The following is a 21,371-nucleotide window of genomic DNA, read 5'->3' as shown; positions in this document are numbered from 1 at the left end:
TTAACAGAAGTACTTCCCCCTTGGGGAAACAAAAAACTGTCTTTTTCATCTTATCTCACAGTATAATGTGCTTTAGAATGAGATGCAGAGTTGTTAGTGTGACACTGGGTGACAAACAAAATGCACAAACAAAAAAAAAGTGCTTTTAGCAGACTCTTCATATCGCAATTTTATCTTAAATATACAGTCACATTCCAGTTTGGAAGAAATGCTGAAACAAGTATTCCCTAATTGTTTCTGGCTATAAAAATGTCTCGAGTCTTTTTCAAAAAGCCTTTGTGAAAACAATATTCAGGTTTTATTAACTCCTTAGTCTCTGTTCCTGCTAGACTACTTCCCAAGTTTATCTTCTCCCAGGTTTTCAAATGCTTGAAAGTTCTATGATATTTTAAAAGTCTGGCAATGTTGTTTTAGTTGGGTCCTTTGTGACTTGAAGTACAATGTTGCCAAAAATAAGTAAATTGAAATCAGTGTCATACTTCTCTATGTGGATGCTGCCTACTGAAAAAACACGCTTTCTGTTATTCCATGGAAAATTTCACCTCACTAGCACAAGTATAAGAGACGTTGGAAGTATTTTTAGATTTAGACTTAGCTCCCCAAACTGAAACAATATCTGACTGTCAAGAGAAACTTAAGTATTCATATCTCTTTTGGTCTCTGGCAAGATCAGAGGTTGCCTTAATTTGGACTAGTACTGTAGAAATCGACTGCTTTGGCTAGTAGTTCCTGCTGGAGTCATGTAAGCAAATTGAGAAGAAAACTGATGAAGGAACCCTCAATTCTGGCTTTCTTTGCCATTTTCTAGAGAGCCTTTCTTCTTCTATCTGCAAAGGCATTGGATACGTAAACTTCTGTATGGCTGTATGATAATACTGTGGATTTGCAAACACATTTTTGTAAACTGGTACTTAGTCTCTGAGTTTGAATTGTCAAGTGGGAACATTACTACTGTGTGCATACCTACAAAAGTCAGTCATTTTGCAATTCTTAAAATACATAAGAAGATATCTAAGCAATTTCTTCTGCAGTGAAGACTCAGTGGAATTATTCTTGCTGCAGTGAAACAAGTTGTCTTGTTCTTTCCCATGTGTGAGCACACATTCATTTTTTGAAATTTAATAATAAAAAAAATGAATAAATGAGATCCACTATCTAAAAATACAAGCAATATGCTTGAAAGAAAGTAAATAGGGGGAAAAACCCCCACCTACCCTGAAATTGTTTCATAGAAATAATAGAGCAAAAAATAATGCTGCAGTGAGAACCTAAAGATGACAGCAGATAGTAAATGAACAGAATGGTGCTTTCTAGCAGCAAAAAATAATAGATCTGTGTGAACAAAAGTATAGATAGACACTGTATCACATCTCATACCAGAAATGAGGTAATAATTCCTTTCTCTACAAAGTAGTAATGCCCAGCCTAATGTGTGTAATTTTGCATCTCGGTATAGGTAAGGCTGAAAATGGAAAAGAACTGTGAGGAAAAACTATTAAAAATCTGATAGGATGTAGACAGTGGACTAAATCATTAAAGAACACAGAATATAAGCAACAACCTGTCTAGAACTGCAGGGTACAAATGTCTGAATCAGTATGTATAATGTGACCCAAACAATTATATAACTATTAGCAACGTTTAATTATATGTTTATCTAATGTTTATTATGACAAAAGCTGACACTGGATATCAAAGGAAATTCCCTAACTTCTGTACTATGGAATTGAGTTTGAAAGAAAAGTAGCAGTGAAGTGGTGGCTAAGAGGAATGAAACTAAGCAAGGCCATTTTTAAATACACCGTAGAGAACTTAACCACTATGAAATAGCAAAGAGCTCTTGTCAGTCATTTTACACAGGCAAATAATTTCAGATGGGGCATTCTTGCTTTTATGTGTATCTGTTATATAAGTTGGTAAGTGCTGTTAGGCTTTTAGGAATGGAAAGTGCTTGCAGGGTTTAAAAGATCAATGTGTGGTGGATCTGAAACTGTTATTGGCACCGAGATTCATCTTGTATCAGATTATACACTAAAACCCTGACTAAAACCCTGCATTTCAGGTGGACTGAAATGCAAGTCTCTCTTTTCACTTCTTGAAAAGCAGCAAGTTGCTCTGCTCTACCACAGAAATATTATGACCATCTTGTAATTCATCTCTTCTGTATTTGTTCTTGGATATACTGATTTGAGGCTGGAATCTGTTCTCTTGGGGTGTTCGAGTGCTGTTTCCAGTATTGACAAAAAGGAGAACAGAAGTTTGGCTATGTTTTGTTCCCTATTTCTGTCCTCTTTCCACTCACTCTATGGTTTGATTTTACATACTCAGCTCCTGCAGTCCTTACATCTCTCAGCCCAAGATCTCAAAAACCTGTTCTTGATCAAGCAGGGAGATGGCCAGAAGACTTTACCGTGGGTTTTAGTCATACCCAGTCTTCTGGGTCAGTGGTTTCCAAAGTGGGGTGTGCAAGGCAATCTATTGGGGTGTGAGCGGGCTGTTAATAAATAATTATTTCATCCTTTTTTGCTTTCTATTTTTGTGTATGTTTTATAATGTGCATAACATATCAGTACAGTAGTACATGTATATAATTTCTAAATAAATATACATGGGGGTGTGTTCTCAAAAAAGTTTGGGATACCACTGTTCTAGATAAATGCGGCTGCACTTTTGTCTTTTTTTTTTTTTTTTTAGTCTGTTCTTTGATTTGGGGAGAGAGAAGAGGTTAGTGTATTTTCCAATATGAGGAGCAAAGAATTTCTAAAAGTCCACACACATAATGCTCAAATCCTGTTTCATGCATATATTTGACAATTTTATAGTATTTTGATTGAAGTGGAAATGTTTCATTGCTTTGTATTGTGGAAGATATTTATGTGATAATAAAGTAGTTCCGCTGTTGCTGAGGTAGAAAATGTATGCAAAATTGTAGGATTCTGTGTTGGTTTTCATTAATCTTCTATTCCCCCAAAATGGTACATCAGCCATCTTAGAAATGAAGAAATGTGTGGCAGCATTTTTTTTAAGTTTGCAATTAACTTGGCTACGTGCAGCACTGTTACTGGTATTCCTCCTTAATCTGCATCTCACTGTTGTGCTGGTGTTCTAATCGTCATAGATGCCCTTTCCTACTCAGGAACTGTGCCCTAGTAGACGTTTGTGACAAATGTCTACTAGGGAATGGGGATGCTTAACAAGCCTGTATTCTGCTCTGTTCTAGATACAAATTTGAACTCAAATCCCCTGAGTTTACCACACCTTATTCACTATGGTCTCTAGTTCTTGGTCTTCAAACTACTTTCTAGTGATACAGATACACTTATTTTTGAAAAGGTTTCAGCATAAGAGGACTTAATGTATTTTCTGGGAAGTTGAAAACATGAAATAGAAACTAGCTGTCAAAATTTGAAAGGTATCAAGAAAGACTTACTGTAATTAATTCTTTATTCATATTTTTGCAGATTCTGGGCCAAAATCAGAGTTTTGTTTAAGGCAAACTCGAACAGATGATGCGACTTTAATCTAGTGTGACTTGCCTGCATGTATTTTCAAGTGCTCAAAGGGAATTCACATTTGATTATTTGCACCATAGTGCACTGCATAAAATATTCATGGAAGTGTCACTTTTCCATAGGTGACACTCCAGGGCAAAGACAGGGACTTGGGAAACTTTACATTTTTAAAGTAATAAGTATGAAATGCAAGTTGAAAAAAACATATGCTGTTTGGTACTGGTGTCCTGCAGCAACTGACAAATCATTTTTAGACCAGCAAAAAATGGTAATACCTGTATTGGTTTTGACAGGGGTTCAGAGTTTGCTAGCTAGGGTTACTGTAAGAAGTTTCTGCAAATCAGAGGAGTGTGAGCTATTAAAAAGCATGACATATACTCTAAAACTCTACATTCTAATTGCTGAACTATTAAGATTTGGTATCTGTTGTCTTCAAATGCATATCTACAGGAGTAATATACAGTCTAGTTGTGTGAATTGATCTGAACCCTGTAAAAGTTATAATGTAGCTTCACTGGGGCTTGGGAGACTCCAGCCTTTCTCTGAATTTCCAGTTTGAAGCTGATACATTGATATAGTAATTGACCTGTTTGCTTACAAAAATATTGTTTGTTTTAAACAAATCTAGAGACAAATCTTGAAAGCTTGCCTTGCTGATCAGGGTTGGATACTGGGAACAAAGCTAAGAATGTATTATGTATTGAAGAATGCATTTGTATCTTGAATTTGATTATATACTTTACACCAAATTTCAGATTTATTTTTTTATGCACAATAATATGGATATTTTGATATATAGCTCTAAAAGATGTTTTGCAAACGTGACTAAGAGTCACTGTCATATATTCACTGTGTCAGGAAATAACTTTGTATAGTAGCAGTTCCAAACTAGCCAAGAGTTTCATGTTGTTGATAGTACAGCACAGAACAGGAAGTTTATTAAATCTATTTTTAGTTTCACAATTAAGAACTTTAACACCTAAAATAAAAATGCAGGATTTTGCATGGCAATTTCAAGGAGGGAAATTGAGGACACAAGTCCTATTTTTGAAAAACAACATTTATTTTAAAATGTTGAGTCTCGAGTTTTCATTTTTCTGAAATGCTTAGCCTTACCAATTTTGCTTTGATAGGTATCTTTGAGGTCCTCAAAGTGATGCACGAGTTGGGGGTGGAACTTGATACAGAAACATACACAGACTATGTTTTTAAAAATTTTGCTGATAGTGAAACTGCCCGTGCCCAGCTGAAGGTGAGTTTATGTTTAGAATTCATAAAAATGACTATTGCATGGCTTGTTTTTCTATATTCTCTGTGAAGACTTTAGATCCCAGTAGTGCTCTAAACATGAACTTGGTATGAGGAAGCCTGCTCAGACTATTTAGATTACTTTTGAAACAGTTGTTGCACTGACGGTTTGTTCACTGTGTCTTTCTCCTGCTGCTTTTCTTTCTCTTTTTCAGAGCTAACCAAAATATTTTGCTCAAGACTTACTAGCTTTCTGTTTCCTGAAGTGGAAAACTAAATGAATGAATGATGTCCTTTTTTTAGTGGGGATTAGAAGTATTACAATTGTTTCTGGTGAATTTTTTTTTTTAAACTTGCTAAAGAATTCAGAATTACACACTAAGTTTAACTGTCCCACTCTTTCTGCCTTTGGTAACTTTGTCTCTTGCAATTGATTTCAATACAAAAGCTGGATAATTTTTGATCAGCAGCAATTTATCTGGCTAGCCATGTAGACTTCTTTAGAGCACCTTCTATGTTCTCAATAGCTATCAATACAAGAATGCCAATGTCCTTTGGGAAGGAAGCGTTCAAAAATAGGAAGTATCAGAAGGTCTTCTCTGTGTGTACTTCCAATGATTGATTGCTTTATCTCTAGGAAAATGACTGCCTGTTTGAAACTGTTGGACTTTGTGTAGCAGAAATAAGATATGAAGCAGCACATGGAAGACTGAACAGTGTTCTTTCTCTATGTAAGTATTTTTCATGTTGCATGTCACTACGTACTTCGCGGTAGTGTTGATTGGTTGTAGGCTAAGAGATTTACATGTATTAATATACAAGGTTTAAAGATATGTGGGAAACTTGAGCAAAGCTTTTATTATATGAGGTCCTCTATGATGAGATGTCAGACTGTTTGAAACTACCAGTTCTGGACAACATAATCATGGTTAAATTCTTTTTTAGTATTGAACCTGGCCATAAGATTTACATATAAGATATTTACAAATCACAGCTTTGCTGTGATTGTGGTAGGATTATGATCCTCTTGTACTTAGAGGGCTTAAGGAAACAATTTGCCTTGCAGAATGACTGTTAAGTTGTTTGTGTGGGAATTGTTTTTGAGAACCAGCTTTAAAGAACTGATAGGCACTGATGTTAACCTGAGGGTGCTCTGCTGATCTGTTGGTCATGGAAGTTATGTGTATGAATTTGATGGGTTAATTAGGTGATGAAGTTGTAACAGCATGAATTAATCCCTTTTTAAGAGTTTTCTCCAAAGACTGTTCTGATGCTCAGTGCTTGCAAAGGTATTATGTCATTGACGTATATACGACATGAACTGAATGTATGGGATGGGATGATTTGCTTGGTTAAGTAGGAATATATGTTTCTCTTCAAAATTTAAAACAAATACAGTTTTTATTTGCCTAGTATACTGAGACAATAATAAAACACCTACATTTGGACTAAATCTGATACAGAAAGATCTCTTTTTTTTTTTAAACAGCAGTTTTATGTGTCCACGGTTCAGGGAAAAAGCTTAAGCAGTCTTTTGCTGCAATTGTCATTAACTGTTTTATTTAACAAATATAGAAATATGTAGTCTATACACCATGACCCTGGGAAGCTGTTGTGTTGAAAATGAGAAAATTAAATGAGTAGTTACTAATCAGTGATTTAATTTTTGTGTTGGAGATCTATCAGTTAGTGAATCTTTAAGATTCACCTTACATTCTGCCATTATTTTGTTTGTTCTTATAACAAAACAAAAAAAGCCCAACACCATTAACCATGAAAAATGAAGTACCTAAAATAACTTTGAAATTTTTTTGAAAAGATAACTATTGGGAGGAATGAAATTGCTTCTGGAAAGTGGAATAGTGTTTTGTTTGGTTTTTTTTTTTTTTTTCTTTTACCTACATGAAAAAGTAGACCCACCCCTGCAACACTCATTTTGGTTAACTGAAAAAGTCAGGTTTTAATGAGTTATAAGGCACAAATATGTGTGTGCCTGATATATGGTAAATGTGTATGATACAGGCACATACAGTAGGCTGCCTTCTGTCTTACTGTCATGAAATTAGCCTCACATAGTGTATTATTTAGCTGTTGTCTGTGTGTTGAATTTAAATCTTGTAGTGGTATTTCTGTTTACAAAGACTAGGGTTAATAATTCATGTAGACATACAAAATTTCTTTTGAACTTGAGCTTTAAAGGAAGGTACTCCCCGTAAATAGTTTACCAAGCTGAAATGAATGCTAGTAAATCTAATTAGCACCTATGTAATGATAAGGCACAGATATTAAACAGCTGATTTTTTTTTTTCTTTACTTGGCTCCTTTTGCTGTATTACAAAGAGGGAAAAATAGATGCAGTATGGAAAATAGTTCAAGATTGTCTCATCCGTGTAGTTGGGGGAGGCAAAGGTTGGTTATTAATGCTGGTTGCTATCTAGGTGTATTGATTCAGCTTCTTATGCCTTATAATGTAGAGATTTCTGCTACTGACAAGATGAAAACTACGAAGCATCAGCTGAGGAATCTGGGCGCATAAGGCGGCGTACATGAGAGCCGCTTTTTCCCTTTATCATGCAGTTCCATTCCACTTTATTGTCAGCCCCTTGATTTTCTCAGACTTGTTTGTTGCTAAGGAAACCAGGTTGCCGATTGTCACCAGCAGTTGAGCATACTAAGATGCTTTTCTGCTCGTCTTTTTATGAGCAAAAAGTTTAATATACCACTGGAGGAGGATTTGTATTTAGGGTTTCTTGAAACCAACTTTACCTGAGATTTTCAAACTAAAATAAACATTCCAACATTTAAAACTTTTAATTTTCTAAATGCCTGGAGTTATACCAAGGAGTGGTTTTAGCATGTTGTTCCTGCCTTTTATTTCCCAGGTTCCTATAGAGCTGGTGTTTTTATTTCAGTTCTCTTCTACCATATACCATATTGCAGCCCTTGCTGAAAGGGCCCAGTGCATTCAGGTTTTTACAAGGGTTAATTCTATTGTGATAGTGAAGTCAGATGATAATAACTTCATACAGGACTTAAATGCATCTACTGCTGTATTTTTTTATTTGCTGGACTATGGTGCTGGGATGAGAGACAGCAATTCTAGAGGAAGAAGGTAAAATGATTTGGAATGTTTAGCCAAGAAATGATGTAAAGATGAGGACATAGGGCGTAACTGTAAATGACCTCTCAGGGACACCTAATTTTAAGTAATTTTACAGTTTCCTTTGTGTTCAACCAATATTGTAAATATCAACATTTAGAACTATGTATCTTTCTGTTTTTTCCCCTTATGTTTAACTTAATTCAGTGGATAGCACTTTATATGGAACTACTTTTTCTTTCTTGTCAGGCAATTTACACCAGCAGAAGCAAACACCTAAGAAAGTGTCATTGGATTTTGTTGGGTTTTTTTTTAATTAAAAAAAATAGAAGGCAAAATTGTAAAGCCTATTTTAAGGCAGGTATTCAGTCTGAAACAGTTAGCAAACCATTTACCTCTGGTGGATCTTTTTTTGTTCCAGTGCTAATATCTCAGGTTTTCTTTTTTAGGATTGTTTGGGGTTTGTTTTTGCTTTTTGGACCATAATATTTTCTTCGGTCTTGTACTTTTTTACAGATAAGATGCTTACTCCTATTACTAGAATATATAAAAGACTCATGTATTAACTATTGACATTAAAGGCAATGAAGAAGGAAAAATCTCTCTTTTAGAATATTTGATCCCTTTTGAAATGGAGCAGGTTTAGAACTGATAAAACCAGGACTGTTTCAAATAGCCTGGTATTTGAAATTTTGATTTACAAATGTTTGTTAGCATTTACTAAACTAACAGAATAGTTCTTCTAATGACACCCTGTTTACATGACCTACTGACTTGTTGCAGTTCAGGGATTTTTTTACGGTGACTATTTAGAAACATTTCTTTCATTTACAGTGTCTTCACCAAGCACACCTCGTATTGATATTCGTCAGTTTAGAAACAGCCTCATTTTGGGTTTTAAAAGGTAAGGTTGCTATATGAATACCTCTTTTTTTTTTTTTTTTTTTTCCCCTCTGTAGACAAGTTCCCTCTCTTTTTTGCCTTGTTGAGCGCAAGTCTGTGCAGTCTTTTCCCCCCCACTCCGTGTTTGAAAATTTAAAACTAGGGTTCCAGGTGTAGCAGATCTGAGGGATATCTTTGTTCCTTTCTGCTCTCCCTGGTTTCCTTGCCTCTGCTATATATGAGCATACCTTTGAAGTATTATATATAGTAGATTAAGAACTTCACTGTTCTTGTTTATTCTGTGGTATTTGACAGTATATAAACTTCTCAGGGTAGTAAATATTTGGGGTTTTATCTTTATTCACTTTTTTGTTTATAAATTGCTATGCTAGTGTAAGATTTCCCTAAAGATTAGTACTGTTAACCATAAAAGTAAATGGGTGTTTAATGAAGGTGAAATACCAGTAGGAGCCAGGCATATTCTACTACATCTCATAGCTTTCTGTGCTTTCTGGGTTAATACGACTCCCGAATGCTCACACCTAGTATTGTGCTACATTGCCATGACTTTGTATTCACAGCCGTATGGTCCCGTTTTGCAAGGAGGATTCCTTGGTAACTTGCAGGGTTGTTTTAAGCTTATGCAGGTATATGTGAATTAACAAGCATTTCTATCATTCACTGTTTGCCCCAGTCAAACATTTAGGACTGTGAATGAGGTTTTTTTTTTTTTTTTTGCAGCATACCTGCACCACTGGGAACCAGAAAGCTCACTTAATATTACTCAGGACCAGAGTTTGAAGGCTGATTTTGTTGACTAAGTTATTTCCTAAAATTTTGTAATGGCTATGAGATATAACTACGTATAGTTGGATATTAGTAAAACATACCAGGTGAATATGACGAAAATAATTTCCTAGTAAACTGCAAGTTCTATCTAGCTGATCCTGTTCTACCATGGGAAAAGGAGGAGAAAAAGCAAACCAGTGTTCAAATTGGGTTTGTTAACTAGGCCCTAGTTGACCCTGACATGCAAGGGATAAGTGAAATAATGTTTTAGATCCAATAGGGGTATTTAGCTATTCCTTCTAGTAGTCAGCCCCAGGATCATCCATTTCAGATGTATTAATTAAAGTAACAGATTTTTGAAACACATTTTCTCTCTAAGTATAGATAAATATTCAATTGAAGTAGGACTTGCACTAGAAAGGAAGCCATACCAATGTTTACCACACACAACCAATGCTAGCATGAAGCACCCCTACCACTGGAGTTGTGCAGGTGTTCAGAATGTGATTTAAACTATCTTTAAAATGTTACCAACTTGTATTGTGAAAACTAGCAGCTGAAGAATCATACTCTCCTCAAGTGAAACAGTTACTCTCCTCAGCAGTGGAACAGTTACTACTGTTACGATTTCAATAGTTATCTGACATTTGGGCTAAAAATCTCAGAATTCTGAGGGAAGCTAAGGTTGGGGGGTTTTTTGTTTGTTTTTTTAATTGTTTTTTTTTTAACTTCAGCTTACTGTTTTCCCCCCTTTCCTTGCCACTTGTGTGGCATAAGTTTTTTTTATTTCCTTAATATTAATATCTCTTGTTTCCCTTCATTGCTACCTGGCTTCAGAAGCCATGTGCAAGGTTGCCTGTGCCCAAATTTTACCCTTATATTGTTTCTGAAAGTGTACCAATTCATATTTCCTTTTCTGCTTTAAACTTAATGGCTAGAACAGCCTGAAAATGAAGCTTGAGGATATGATAGGATAGAAGAAAAGAATATTTGTACCTTTTGTAAGGACCGCAGCAAAATTTTCTAACTAAATGCAGGTCTCAGGTGTTCAAATGAGCGGAGTTTAGGACTGGCGTACAAAAGTACAGGGTATGGACACCAGGGACACATGAACAATGTCTGTGGCAGACTAGTTTATAGATTTCTGTTGGAGCTGCTCTTCTCTAGTAACTGCTTCGAAGTATTCCCATTCTATCTGCCTGATGTACCATTACTATTTCAGAGTCAAGTACTTTAGGAAATTGATGCATTTGATATCTGCAGTTCATTGTCATGCTGTCAGTGGTGGAGCGAGTTCACCCAGCTAAGCTTAACTAACCTCACAGATAGCATTCCCCCCCACCCCCCGTGTGGACCTGCATTTGACTCGTTTTCAAATACAAGTGGCAGTTGCACAAAAAGAATAAGTATTTCATAAGCTTGAACCTCCTAAATACAATCCTAAACTTCTGTGAATGCTTTCAAGTTTCTATGCAGCTGTTCAGACTGACATCTTATTTTCCCCTTATGAGAATTATAGGAAGATGAAATAAGGTGTTAAGTTTTTTTTTTTCTCTTAACCTTGTGTAGGTTAATGCTGCTTTATAGTTGTTGAAAAGTTACAGCTTCTAGCAAGAATTTTGATGTTCTACAAATTGTAGCAATATGTCAGGTTTTTTATACTTCAGTAAACTGGTTAACATTTTAGTATGTCAGGGTTTTTATACTTTAGTGAACTGGTTAACATTTGGTCTTTGGTTGTAACCTGATGATGTACAGAGAAGTGCTCTCCGTCAAGTTCTCTCCTGTTCTATGAGGGGAGAAATTAGAGTTCTTCAATGTTTTGTTTTCTATTTTTTTAAATATTATCTATTTATCTCACTACAATAAACATTATACCTTAAGTAAGAGATTTGATTACTTTTTTGCATGGTATAAATGCGTTTATAGCTGCCTGTAGTTATCTGTCTATACTAAAAATTAATTTTTAATGCACAGGAGTCTAGATTTTTGCTCTAGCAAATTACACATATCAAGTATTTGCTACATAAAGTGCAACTTGTTTGAGTGAAGCTTTTGGTCTTGAAATGCTAAATAGAATGAAGTATAAAATAAAAAAGTGCAATTAGGACATGTTAAAAGATTGAACTTAAAACTAAAATATATTCTTCGTAGTCTTAGTTATCTGTTTGGATTGCTGCATTATTTTAAGTTATGTAGCAGAAACTATGACCATATGCAGTATAGTAAAAAGTACAATACTTATTCTGTACAAAATTCCTTTAAACAATATGTAGCAATTAGTATATTTTAATTTTATTTAAATAATTTAATAAGATCCTCAGTGTTAATGATCTGTGTTGTTTTAAAAAAAGATACAAGAATAAAATCATTTTGTTGCTTTTAATTTGTTATCCTTTGCTGCCCTCTTCAGCTCAAATGATGTACATCTTTGGAGCAAGGTAAGTGGAGATAATAATGCTGTAAATAAAATCAAGTTCTTTAGGCACTGTGTGTTTATGATGCGTTATTGTAAATCTGAATTCGGAGCCTGATAATTGTAGACTTGATTAATTTGAGCAAGACTTTTGTCAGTGGCTGATTGTACAACTGTATGAAATAGTTTTCAAATTGGACAGTTAAGTGTAATTGTGACAAATCAAGTGTGGTGTTACCATGTAGTGTAGCTTATGCTACTGCAATTTCTAGATCGATGTTGTTACAGCTGAAGGTAGTATATAGTTGTAGCTTCTGGAACAAAGTCTGCCATGGTTGTGTGATCTGACATTGTTTAATTTCCTTTCTTGCCTTCCCTAAACTTTCTTCCTATCCCCACACTAGTACTAATAAAAAAATAATAAGGCACAATTAGAATTTTAAAGTTTCTGTCTTATACTTAAAACACTGAAGGCAAAGCCAGATAAAAGAAATATCCTGGATGAAGTCAAGGGGAAATGACTGATCATCTTGCCCTCCCTGGTGTGGGCTACAGTAGAAAGCCACTGCAGTATAACTTGGTCAATAAATTTTGCGGAGCACTAGCATAGAGGGGATGTTGTCAGATACTGCCTGGGATGTGGTTACAGAATTTGGGAAGGGATGCACTGTGCTTTTTGTCTTTTTTTCTTCGATACTGTACCTGCTGACTAATAAACTAGTATATGGCTTGCAGTATATTTTAGATTTTGCAAAGAAATCTTGGAATGAAATGGAAATTCTAATTTGGAAAGTCATTGATGAATGATTTGTATAAATCAGGTACAGCTTGTGAGGTGCAGGGTTTTTTTGTATTTTACTACCATTTTCTGTTGTGTGAAGATTATGGTGAGAGGATGTTTTTGTCCTCTGCCTCTCTCCTTCCTTTTTTGCATTTAAAAAATAAAAAGGGAGGACAGGGAGAGAAAAAAAGGGGATCTCTTATTACTCCTATTATGAAATTAATTTTAAAGGACAGTCAGAGGACTGAAGTAATGATGGTCTGCACATGAAGTAGTATCTAGAGTTACTTCTGCTGTTCTCCACAGTGGAAGAAAGATACATTTTGTTGTCTTCTCTAAATTTATGAGTAAATGCATGTGTTAACCTTCTAAAATAAGAAATGCTAACTTGAGAAATAAATAGATACTTAGCATTAGAAATAATTACACATTCATTTTTTTTCTGTAATCCATCCTTTTTGGTATTTTCTGAGATTTGATACAGAAGGAGAACTGTGTTATCATGACTTTCTTGGATTTTATTGTAGTTGTAGGTTCTTCTGTGTGTTGATTTGTCATAGGAGGACGAGGGCAAAAGGGCAGAAGAAAGCTGTAGTTTAAATGTGCACAGTGTCCGTGGGGTTGGTAGAATGAGAAGTGATAGATACGGTATTCCATTGCACATTTGGTATTTTCTGGCTTTGTTTATCCATTTTCATTAACAATTGAAGGTGGGGTTCCTTTTCTTTTGTCATTACTTAAAACACAGCACTTTGACAGTGGGAATGCATCTCCCTCTAACTTCTTTGAGATTGCATTCTAGAGTCATGGCAGATAAAGCAAAATTATTGAAATACTTAAAATCTCAGTTTTTAACTAAAGTTGATGTAATTGCCTTAAGAACAGTCAAATGGATTTTTAAAGCGATCTAGTTTAGGTTAAAGTATTTGTAGGTAGGATGTGGGGACTTGGGTAAATGCTTCTTTTCCTCTGATGAAGTAAAATCTATATATTCCTTCAGTTTGTATGACTGAGAACATGTGCTAAATTTAGTCAAATGCAATTAATTTTTATGGAGACGTATTTTGTCATTCAAAATTGCACTTCTTTACAACAGCTGTACTAGTTATCTTAAATCTAGCAGATCATGATAAATCATGTTCCTTTATTTTCTTTACGTATTTGCTTCTTTCAAAATAAAAATGAAAAAAAAGCTTTATGGGCCAATTTCAGCCTTTCGGTAAATTGGAACATAATTGTAGCATCTCCAGGAGTGACACTGGTTAATGTTTGCTTTAAGCAATGTCTTATGATAGCTAACTTTCTGTAGAATGATACATAAACAGAATACTAGAGTGTCTGTCTTACAGCCATACCTCAGAAAGCATTTCTGTTTGCAATATTTTTTCAAGAAAAACCTATTATTTACGAAAAAAACTTCTTTGTATTTCTTAGGGAATTACTATGATGTGGTAAAGAATAATACTTTAACAGAGAAATGCTTTATTATTTTGAGAATTCAATTTCAGATACTATTTGTCCTTGCTTGCTTCTTTTGGCTGCAATGTGCGATTATTCTGTCTTACCAGATAACAGAACTGTTGTACAAGGATGAACGTTATTGCCTGACGCCTCCAGGACCAACTGGTAGAGTTTCAATTTCTATGATTGTAACTTATCCACAAATCCGTTCTTCTGTGTAATGATGGGTTTGAGGGATTACAACAGTAAACACTGATTGCTTCTTTTTGAAAGTGAAATTTGAAAACATGTTGGGTAAAATCCTGATTCGAATAATCAGAGCATATTTTGTGAGATCTATGAGATTTTTTTTTTTAGAATTATAAACAAATCTTGATGATAATGATTTATTTTTCTAAATTTATTGACCAAAATAGAGATTTAGAATGAATACAGTATCAGTGCTTAAATACTTACAAAAAGAAAAGCAGTCTTTCAACCTAGTTTTACCTTTAGTAGCTCTTACGATTTTGTGAAGCAAAATGGCACTTAACATCCCAAGTCTTCTACTTTGAAATAAGTATACTTTTTTGGTATAATCTGTTTTTTAAAAAACAGGGGTGTTTTTCCTCCTGTCGGGGCTGGAGGGGCAAGGGGGTATGGGGAAAGCTAACCTTTGAGAAGACAATAATTGATGCTCTTCCTATTCTTGGCTACAGGACCCCATATATTTTTACATTTGCATAGATAAGAAGCTTAGCACTATTTGCTAAAATCTATTAATCTTGATTTTCGTTGGCTAATAGGCAACTTCTTCAGTATTAGTTGATTTAATGGTTAAAATATTTTTATGTTTTTATATTAATATTACGATATTTAATGTAGCTTTGTAATGGAATATAATGGGTAAAATGTACAGAATAAACATGCAAAGTGTTAGAAATCTGTTTTTTCTCTTGAGCAATGACAAAATATTTGTGGCAACTATTTGGGGTAGCAGGCAGGAAAGGGGGGGAAGGCCTTGGGCAGTACCACTTCTGTCACACAGTAGTGGAAAAAATAGATTGAAGTAAGATTCTGTACTGAAAAGCTGTCACTAGGTCTGAAAATAATTAATATTCCTTTCACTCACCAGTTAGATATGTGCTCCCAAACCACATAATCTCTATGCCTCAGTGATCATTGTTGCCATTTCAGAGCCTCTCATCAGGGTGACATCTCACACCAAAATGATTTCTTATAAATTAATCTTGATAACATGACAGTCTCGGTAATTTTAGTGGAATGCTTTCTCTTGTTTTTTTCCACAGAAGCTGTTGGCTATTTTCTTTATCACTTGATTGACAGCATGAGTGACTCAGAGGTACAGGCCAAGGAGGAGCGTTTGAGACAATACTTCCATCAGCTGAAGAAGATGGTACCATTTCATTTTTTGCTACATAATGCCTGTCCTGCCTGACATGTATCTATTAGATTTGAAATTGCTGCTTTTAAGTACAACCAGACCACTTCTCAATGACATGCAAGAGCTGGAGACTTGAATTACGTCTGAGATAATTTCTGTTAGACAAATTTCAGTTTGGTTGTGTTTCAAAACTCATATAATTTTTTCCCCACCTCTTGGTACAGAATATCGTTATCCCTACAACCCACTACAGCGGCATTTGCAGACTGCTGGACTCCTCTCAAGTTCCTGAATTAATTAAGGTCTGTGGTTCTACAGCAATTACTTTGAAGCTAAAAAATGGAGTATCTGTAGTCTGTGAATATCTTCTCCTTTGCAAAATAAATATCTTTATGCAGTGATTATATGTAAGCCTTTTAACCTTTCCGTGACTTTTCACTGTTGAAGCTGTTTTCATTTCATATGTGAAAGGGATACATTTAGTAAGTGCTTTTTCAAGTCAATGTAATAATGCTGCAGAATACAACTTTTTTTAGCATTGCAATTATATAATTAACTTGAACATTTTTAGTATAATATGCTTACTTAGAGATTGAACTTTTGGAGGGGGATTAGTGATATCTTTGTCTTACTACATTTTAGGATGCAAGGTTACTGTCTCATAAAAAGACCCTGTCTACAGACAACATTCCAGAAGTAAGTAAATTCACAGATAGCTATGCTTGTTCTTACTGTAATAATAATGTTTGGATATGGGTTTTAGATGAAGTGTAATCACTAGCTTTCAGATCATGGAAGTATATTAATGTTATTTAAATCTACCATTTGAAGTTCAGAGGTTACTTTCCAGAGCAGGAGTAAAGGCTATCCAGATTTTCACATAGACCTGATACTTGACCTTGGAGTTGGCTGAGGTTTCATGCCTCAGTTTCCCTGTCTAGTAAATATTTTTTTGAAACTTCTAGTTAGTTAACAGTGGTGGTGTGAGGCTTAATTCCTGCTTGTAAATTACAGTGATCCACTTGAGTGGCAGGAACCATATAAATCCATACTGCTTCTAATGGTGGAGTGTCAAGTCTTTACATCTCTGATCTGAGCAGAGTGGAGATGGAAAAAGAAACAGGCTTCTATTCCCTACTTCCTTGAACACAAAGAACTGAGTACGAGAGAAATAGTAATGTTGACCTTTGTAGATATGCTGCTTAATGCTTTTTTTACTGTATTCTGACTGAAATCTTCAATTAGTATGTACTATTTAAACAGATAAAAGCACCTCAAATGATTAAAAAATTTCTTAGACTATGAAAGAAGAAGATTGTTTTGTCTGTCTCTTATTAAAGTGATCCGACAAGTTGTTCAGGGAAGGGTGTTTTTGCAATTGACATTCTTTCTGTTACCGCCATTTAGAGTGCTAAATCTGACGTGTCTGCTTTGGAGAAGAAACTAGAAAAGCGAAAAGCTGAAAACCAGCCTATTACAGATGTCTTGAAGCAACTCATACATGCTCTTTGTGAAGAAGAGGTATCTTAAGCAATGCAGAGATAATTGGAAACACATAGCTATATTTTTAAAGGGACATAAATGACTGTATTATGGAAAGACATAGTTAAGCAAAGACAAGTGCAGTGCTTGACGTTTCATGGTTTGATGCTTATAAATCAAACATAAGTGCAAAAAGCAATTAAATCAAAAGGTTAACTAATTTCAGCAACACCTTGAATGGCATGTTTTGGGGTTGCTGAAGTTTGTTTACAATAATCTGCAAAGTGAATGATAGTAACAGCTGTGATAGGTTTATCATACATGCCAAATGTCCTTTCAAGCCATGGCTCCGGTCTCTTATATCTAGATTGTCAAGCAACTGATACATGCACTAGTCATTTGCAATTCAAATATTACTAGGTTGTTAATGCAGGGATTGAAATTCCATTTTCCTGCAGGAGGAACGCTCTTCTGAGATAAAGGGTCTCTTGCCTTCATTCGGCAGGCGTCCAGCTGTAGTTTACATTCATTTAGTGTGTGTCTGTAATTTGTGGGGTATCACCACACTTTTATTCAGTTTCTTGTTCAGTATGATCCTGCCTATAAAGCTGTATATATAGGAACAGTAACAGTCGTGCAGATGATAGCACAATATTCTCTGTTGCTAAGAATACAATTTAGAAAGTGATTCTCAGCTGTCTGTCTCTACAGTTTTGCATATGAAATAAGACTAGAAGCAAACACCATTGTAAGTTCAAAGTGGTCAAATGTATGAATAGGAATGTATAAAAAAAAATAAGCTTTCTGTGAGATCATTAAGTAGTTTCTTATTCTTTAGAAAGTAGTTTTGTTATGTGTTTGGCAGTGTACCAGGTGAAAATTGTTACGAATTCCTAATAAATAAGAACTATTTTAGAATTTGAGTTAATCATGTTTATAGTGTCTGTCTGGATTAAAAAAAAGTCTTAAGTTAAAACATGCTAGAAATAGAAACATAAAGGAAGAAAATTTATTTAGAAATCTACTCTCAAGTTAATCTAAAAGGTGTTTTAGAAAGATAATTTCTGCAAAATAACTTTCACTCTTAAAGTTTGCTAAAACATTACAGCACTGTGTTTTCAAATGGGATCTTATACTACTAAAAGCACTAAAGCAGTCATGTAACTGCACACTGAACATATAAGAATCATAATGTCATATTGACTTTTCCTCTAGTTCACATCTTTGCTTTGTTCCTTTTTTAGAATATGCAAAAAGCCCTTGAAGTGAAAGCCAAATACGAACCGGACATGGTTGTCGGTGGCTATGCAGCCTTAATAAATTTGTGCTGTCGACATGATAATGTAGAAGAGGCAATGAACCTGAAAGAAAAAGTGTAAGTACACCGGCACTGAAACATGTCACAGAGATTTATGCTGATACACAGACCTTGTTGAATTAAGTAGGTTGAGTATTAACCCCCTCATCCATTTTTAATTAGTTTTTCCCACCAATGTATGTGCATTTAAAAGAGTCACGGGTGTGGTTTTTTGAAACAAATAATTTGCTTTGTATAATTGAACATCAGAAGCAACTACTTTGTATGGTCACTAATTATCTTTTTTTTTTTTTTTTTTTTTAAAAAGGTAAATTGCTATGTAGGGTCCATTTTTGTTTTTATTTTAAACATACATAGTGTCTAAATTGAAGTTTGGCTTAATTCGAGGGAAAAAAAAGTACCTGTATTGTGTGTTAGAAAGCACCTAGAATGTGTTTAGAATATGCTGCACCTATATTCTCTTTAGAATAGTAGTGTTTCTGAGTGACATTATTTTAAGACTGTCAACAAGCATTCTACTTTAAATTTTTTATTTTCGGAGCTTTGTATCTTGGCTGTGAAAATTAACTCCCAGCTAAAACATGCTATGCATGACTTATCCTGGAGCAAATTCTTACAGATCATCTTTCTATTTGCCCCTTTCCTTTTTCCCTTGAAAGCCTCCTTTCGGTCTGATTCTACAGTGAATATAGAACAAGTTATGTGTTACTTCCAGGTTCTCTCTCTCGTGTGCACTCACAAAGTATTTGCTTTGGTTTTACAGTAGGTTAGCAGGCAGGTGCTCATTACACCTTGCTAGTGTTTGAAATTATGTGAAATGATTGAGCTATGAATATCAAGAAATTTGCCACTCTGCAAGTAGCGGTAGTGTATTGGTTTGGGCTGTATTGCCACTCTCACACAATCCCCATGGTGAGCTTGCATGAAGTAAAATTGAGTCTTATAGTGGAGCTTCACTGCAGTAGCACATTTTTACTGATTTGCCTCAAGTGTAGCATAATATTGCTAAGAAGTGATTCTTTGAATTGTTACAAAAAGAAATAACAGAGAAGGAATTAATTTCAAAACTTCCGGAAAAAAGAAAACAAATACATAGCAGAAACTTTAAAATAGTAGCTTTTAACTTGTTACTATAGGCAAATAGTTTCATATTCTTTTTGATAAAGAATATAGGCCTGCCCCAGCCATGTAGACTGAGTTTTCTTCCGAGGCTTCTGGGAAATACCCTATTTTATGCAATAACTACCAAATAATTAATTAAACCATTTGGCTCTTTAAAATATAACTTTTGGGTTTTGGGGGTGGGAAGGTGTGTGGATAATATTTTTAAATCACGTTTTAAAGGTGCATCTTTTAAAGTCTATTGGATTTTTCCTTTAGTACTTATTATGACTTTTAGCTCTTAATGCTGCTGTTAAGTAGTTTTAAAAATCATTCTTTAAGCTGAATCCATAAAATGTGAACTGCTGTTGATACAATTCTTAATGTTTTCATTTCTAGCTTCCCTAAGAATTCACCTGTTGCTCTTGACACTGGAAAGTACGTAGCGCTGGTAGAAGTCTTAGGAAAGCATGGTAGACTAGAAGGTAATCCATTTGCTTTCATTGTGTGTTTCTGCTATATAATAAAGGTATCTTGCCTCAAGAATAAAAATGTGAGTTGATATTAATGGTATATCATGTCCTGAAAAGTGCTTGAACATTTTGCATACAAATTTGCATGTGAATTCAACCAGAGATGCTTGGACAGTGCAGGCCATTAGTTTTAATGGATTGGCAAGCTTGTCATTTACATTTGCACAGCTCAGTGCTTTTTGCATTTCTGCAGCTAGTTTTTATTAGCATTGCTGTTTGGATTGAGTTTGAAGATCATGACTTATGGCACAAATTGCGTATGTGCCTAGACTAATGGCTTTGTTTTTGCTTAAGAAGGTCTGAAGGCTGAACATAAAACCTATAAACATAACCTTCTCTTAAGAGCCAAGTACTGCAAAAAATCATTTAACTTTTTATAAAGTATATATTTTTCTGTTAGTATTCTTTTATGTGTGTGTTATTGAATTTTAGAGTGTATCTGTCTAACTGCCTGGAAATTTTGGCTTTTAATGAGTGTTCTGCAAACTGCCTATTTTATATTTCTAGATGTTTGCATTAAGCTCTTAGCTCTTTAATTTCTGTAATTTAGTCTAATACAATTCTGTAATTTACATGATTTGGTTGATCTTTAAAAGAACTCTTGACTCCCATGAACTTTAATAGGTGATTCTGAATATCGAGTTCTATGATTTTGTAGAAGACTTAACACCGTAAAAGCGTGGTCCAAGCCTAGAAACAAAATGTTATGGTTCTGTGTAAAACACTATAAAATAAAAAAGCTTATGTAATTTTTTTTCTTGTAAGATCTTTCTTTGAAATTTGTCTTGGCCTCTTGTTAAGCTTACTGTTAGAAAAAATAATAAACAAAGCTGATGTTTTCCAAATCATAATAAATCAGATCATGACCACCTCTACATTAAAGCAGTTTGAAAAGATTAGCTTGCTTTTACGAGCATAAATGTCCCTCAAAGTAAAACAATCCATAAATGTAGCCAAATGTAAAGCGGTCAAAACATTCTGTCTATACAATAATTAAGAACATTATAAAAATGCACTTATTCCATATACCAAAATGTTTGTTTCTGCCTTACTAATGAAGCTTAATGAACCTAATGTTTTAACATGCAGTCTGTTAGAAAGCTTTCATTGGCTCTCCTTGGTTAATTAGTATCGACACAGCAAACAGGCCCTATCGGTATCAGACCATTAGTCTGGCTGTATATACAGTGTAAACATATCTTTATTATCTGGCCTCGTGACAAGCCATCTGCTGAAGAAACAATGGAGTGATTTAGCAGATGTTAGCATTGAACGATAAAAGCATCCATTTAGTAGAATCTTGCAGCTATAGGGCAGACTATACAGGGTTATGTGGTGCAGAGTGGGCACACAGTTCCTATCTA

General features: G+C 34.7%; 1 protein-coding gene across 1 annotated transcript in view; it reads left to right on the top strand.

Annotated features, from left to right (window-relative positions):
• LRPPRC (leucine rich pentatricopeptide repeat containing) overlaps positions 1-21,371 on the top strand; it is a 93,298-nt gene that overhangs the window by 20,968 nt on the left and 50,959 nt on the right. Inside the window, exons 12-22 of the mRNA XM_050894409.1 lie at positions 4,646-4,764; positions 5,398-5,491; positions 8,695-8,764; positions 11,945-11,972; positions 14,297-14,354; positions 15,479-15,585; positions 15,798-15,875; positions 16,216-16,269; positions 16,981-17,094; positions 18,300-18,430; positions 19,874-19,959. Of these exons, the coding sequence (XP_050750366.1) occupies positions 4,646-4,764; positions 5,398-5,491; positions 8,695-8,764; positions 11,945-11,972; positions 14,297-14,354; positions 15,479-15,585; positions 15,798-15,875; positions 16,216-16,269; positions 16,981-17,094; positions 18,300-18,430; positions 19,874-19,959 (939 nt within the window). The remainder of the gene's footprint in view (positions 1-4,645; positions 4,765-5,397; positions 5,492-8,694; positions 8,765-11,944; positions 11,973-14,296; positions 14,355-15,478; positions 15,586-15,797; positions 15,876-16,215; positions 16,270-16,980; positions 17,095-18,299; positions 18,431-19,873; positions 19,960-21,371) is intronic.

This window comes from Gymnogyps californianus, chromosome 3, assembly GCF_018139145.2.
Source record: "Gymnogyps californianus isolate 813 chromosome 3, ASM1813914v2, whole genome shotgun sequence".
Lineage (NCBI taxonomy): Eukaryota > Metazoa > Chordata > Aves > Accipitriformes > Cathartidae > Gymnogyps > Gymnogyps californianus.
The sequence above is the reverse complement of the archived record's forward strand: the minus strand, read 5'-3'. Positions and strand labels throughout refer to the sequence as shown.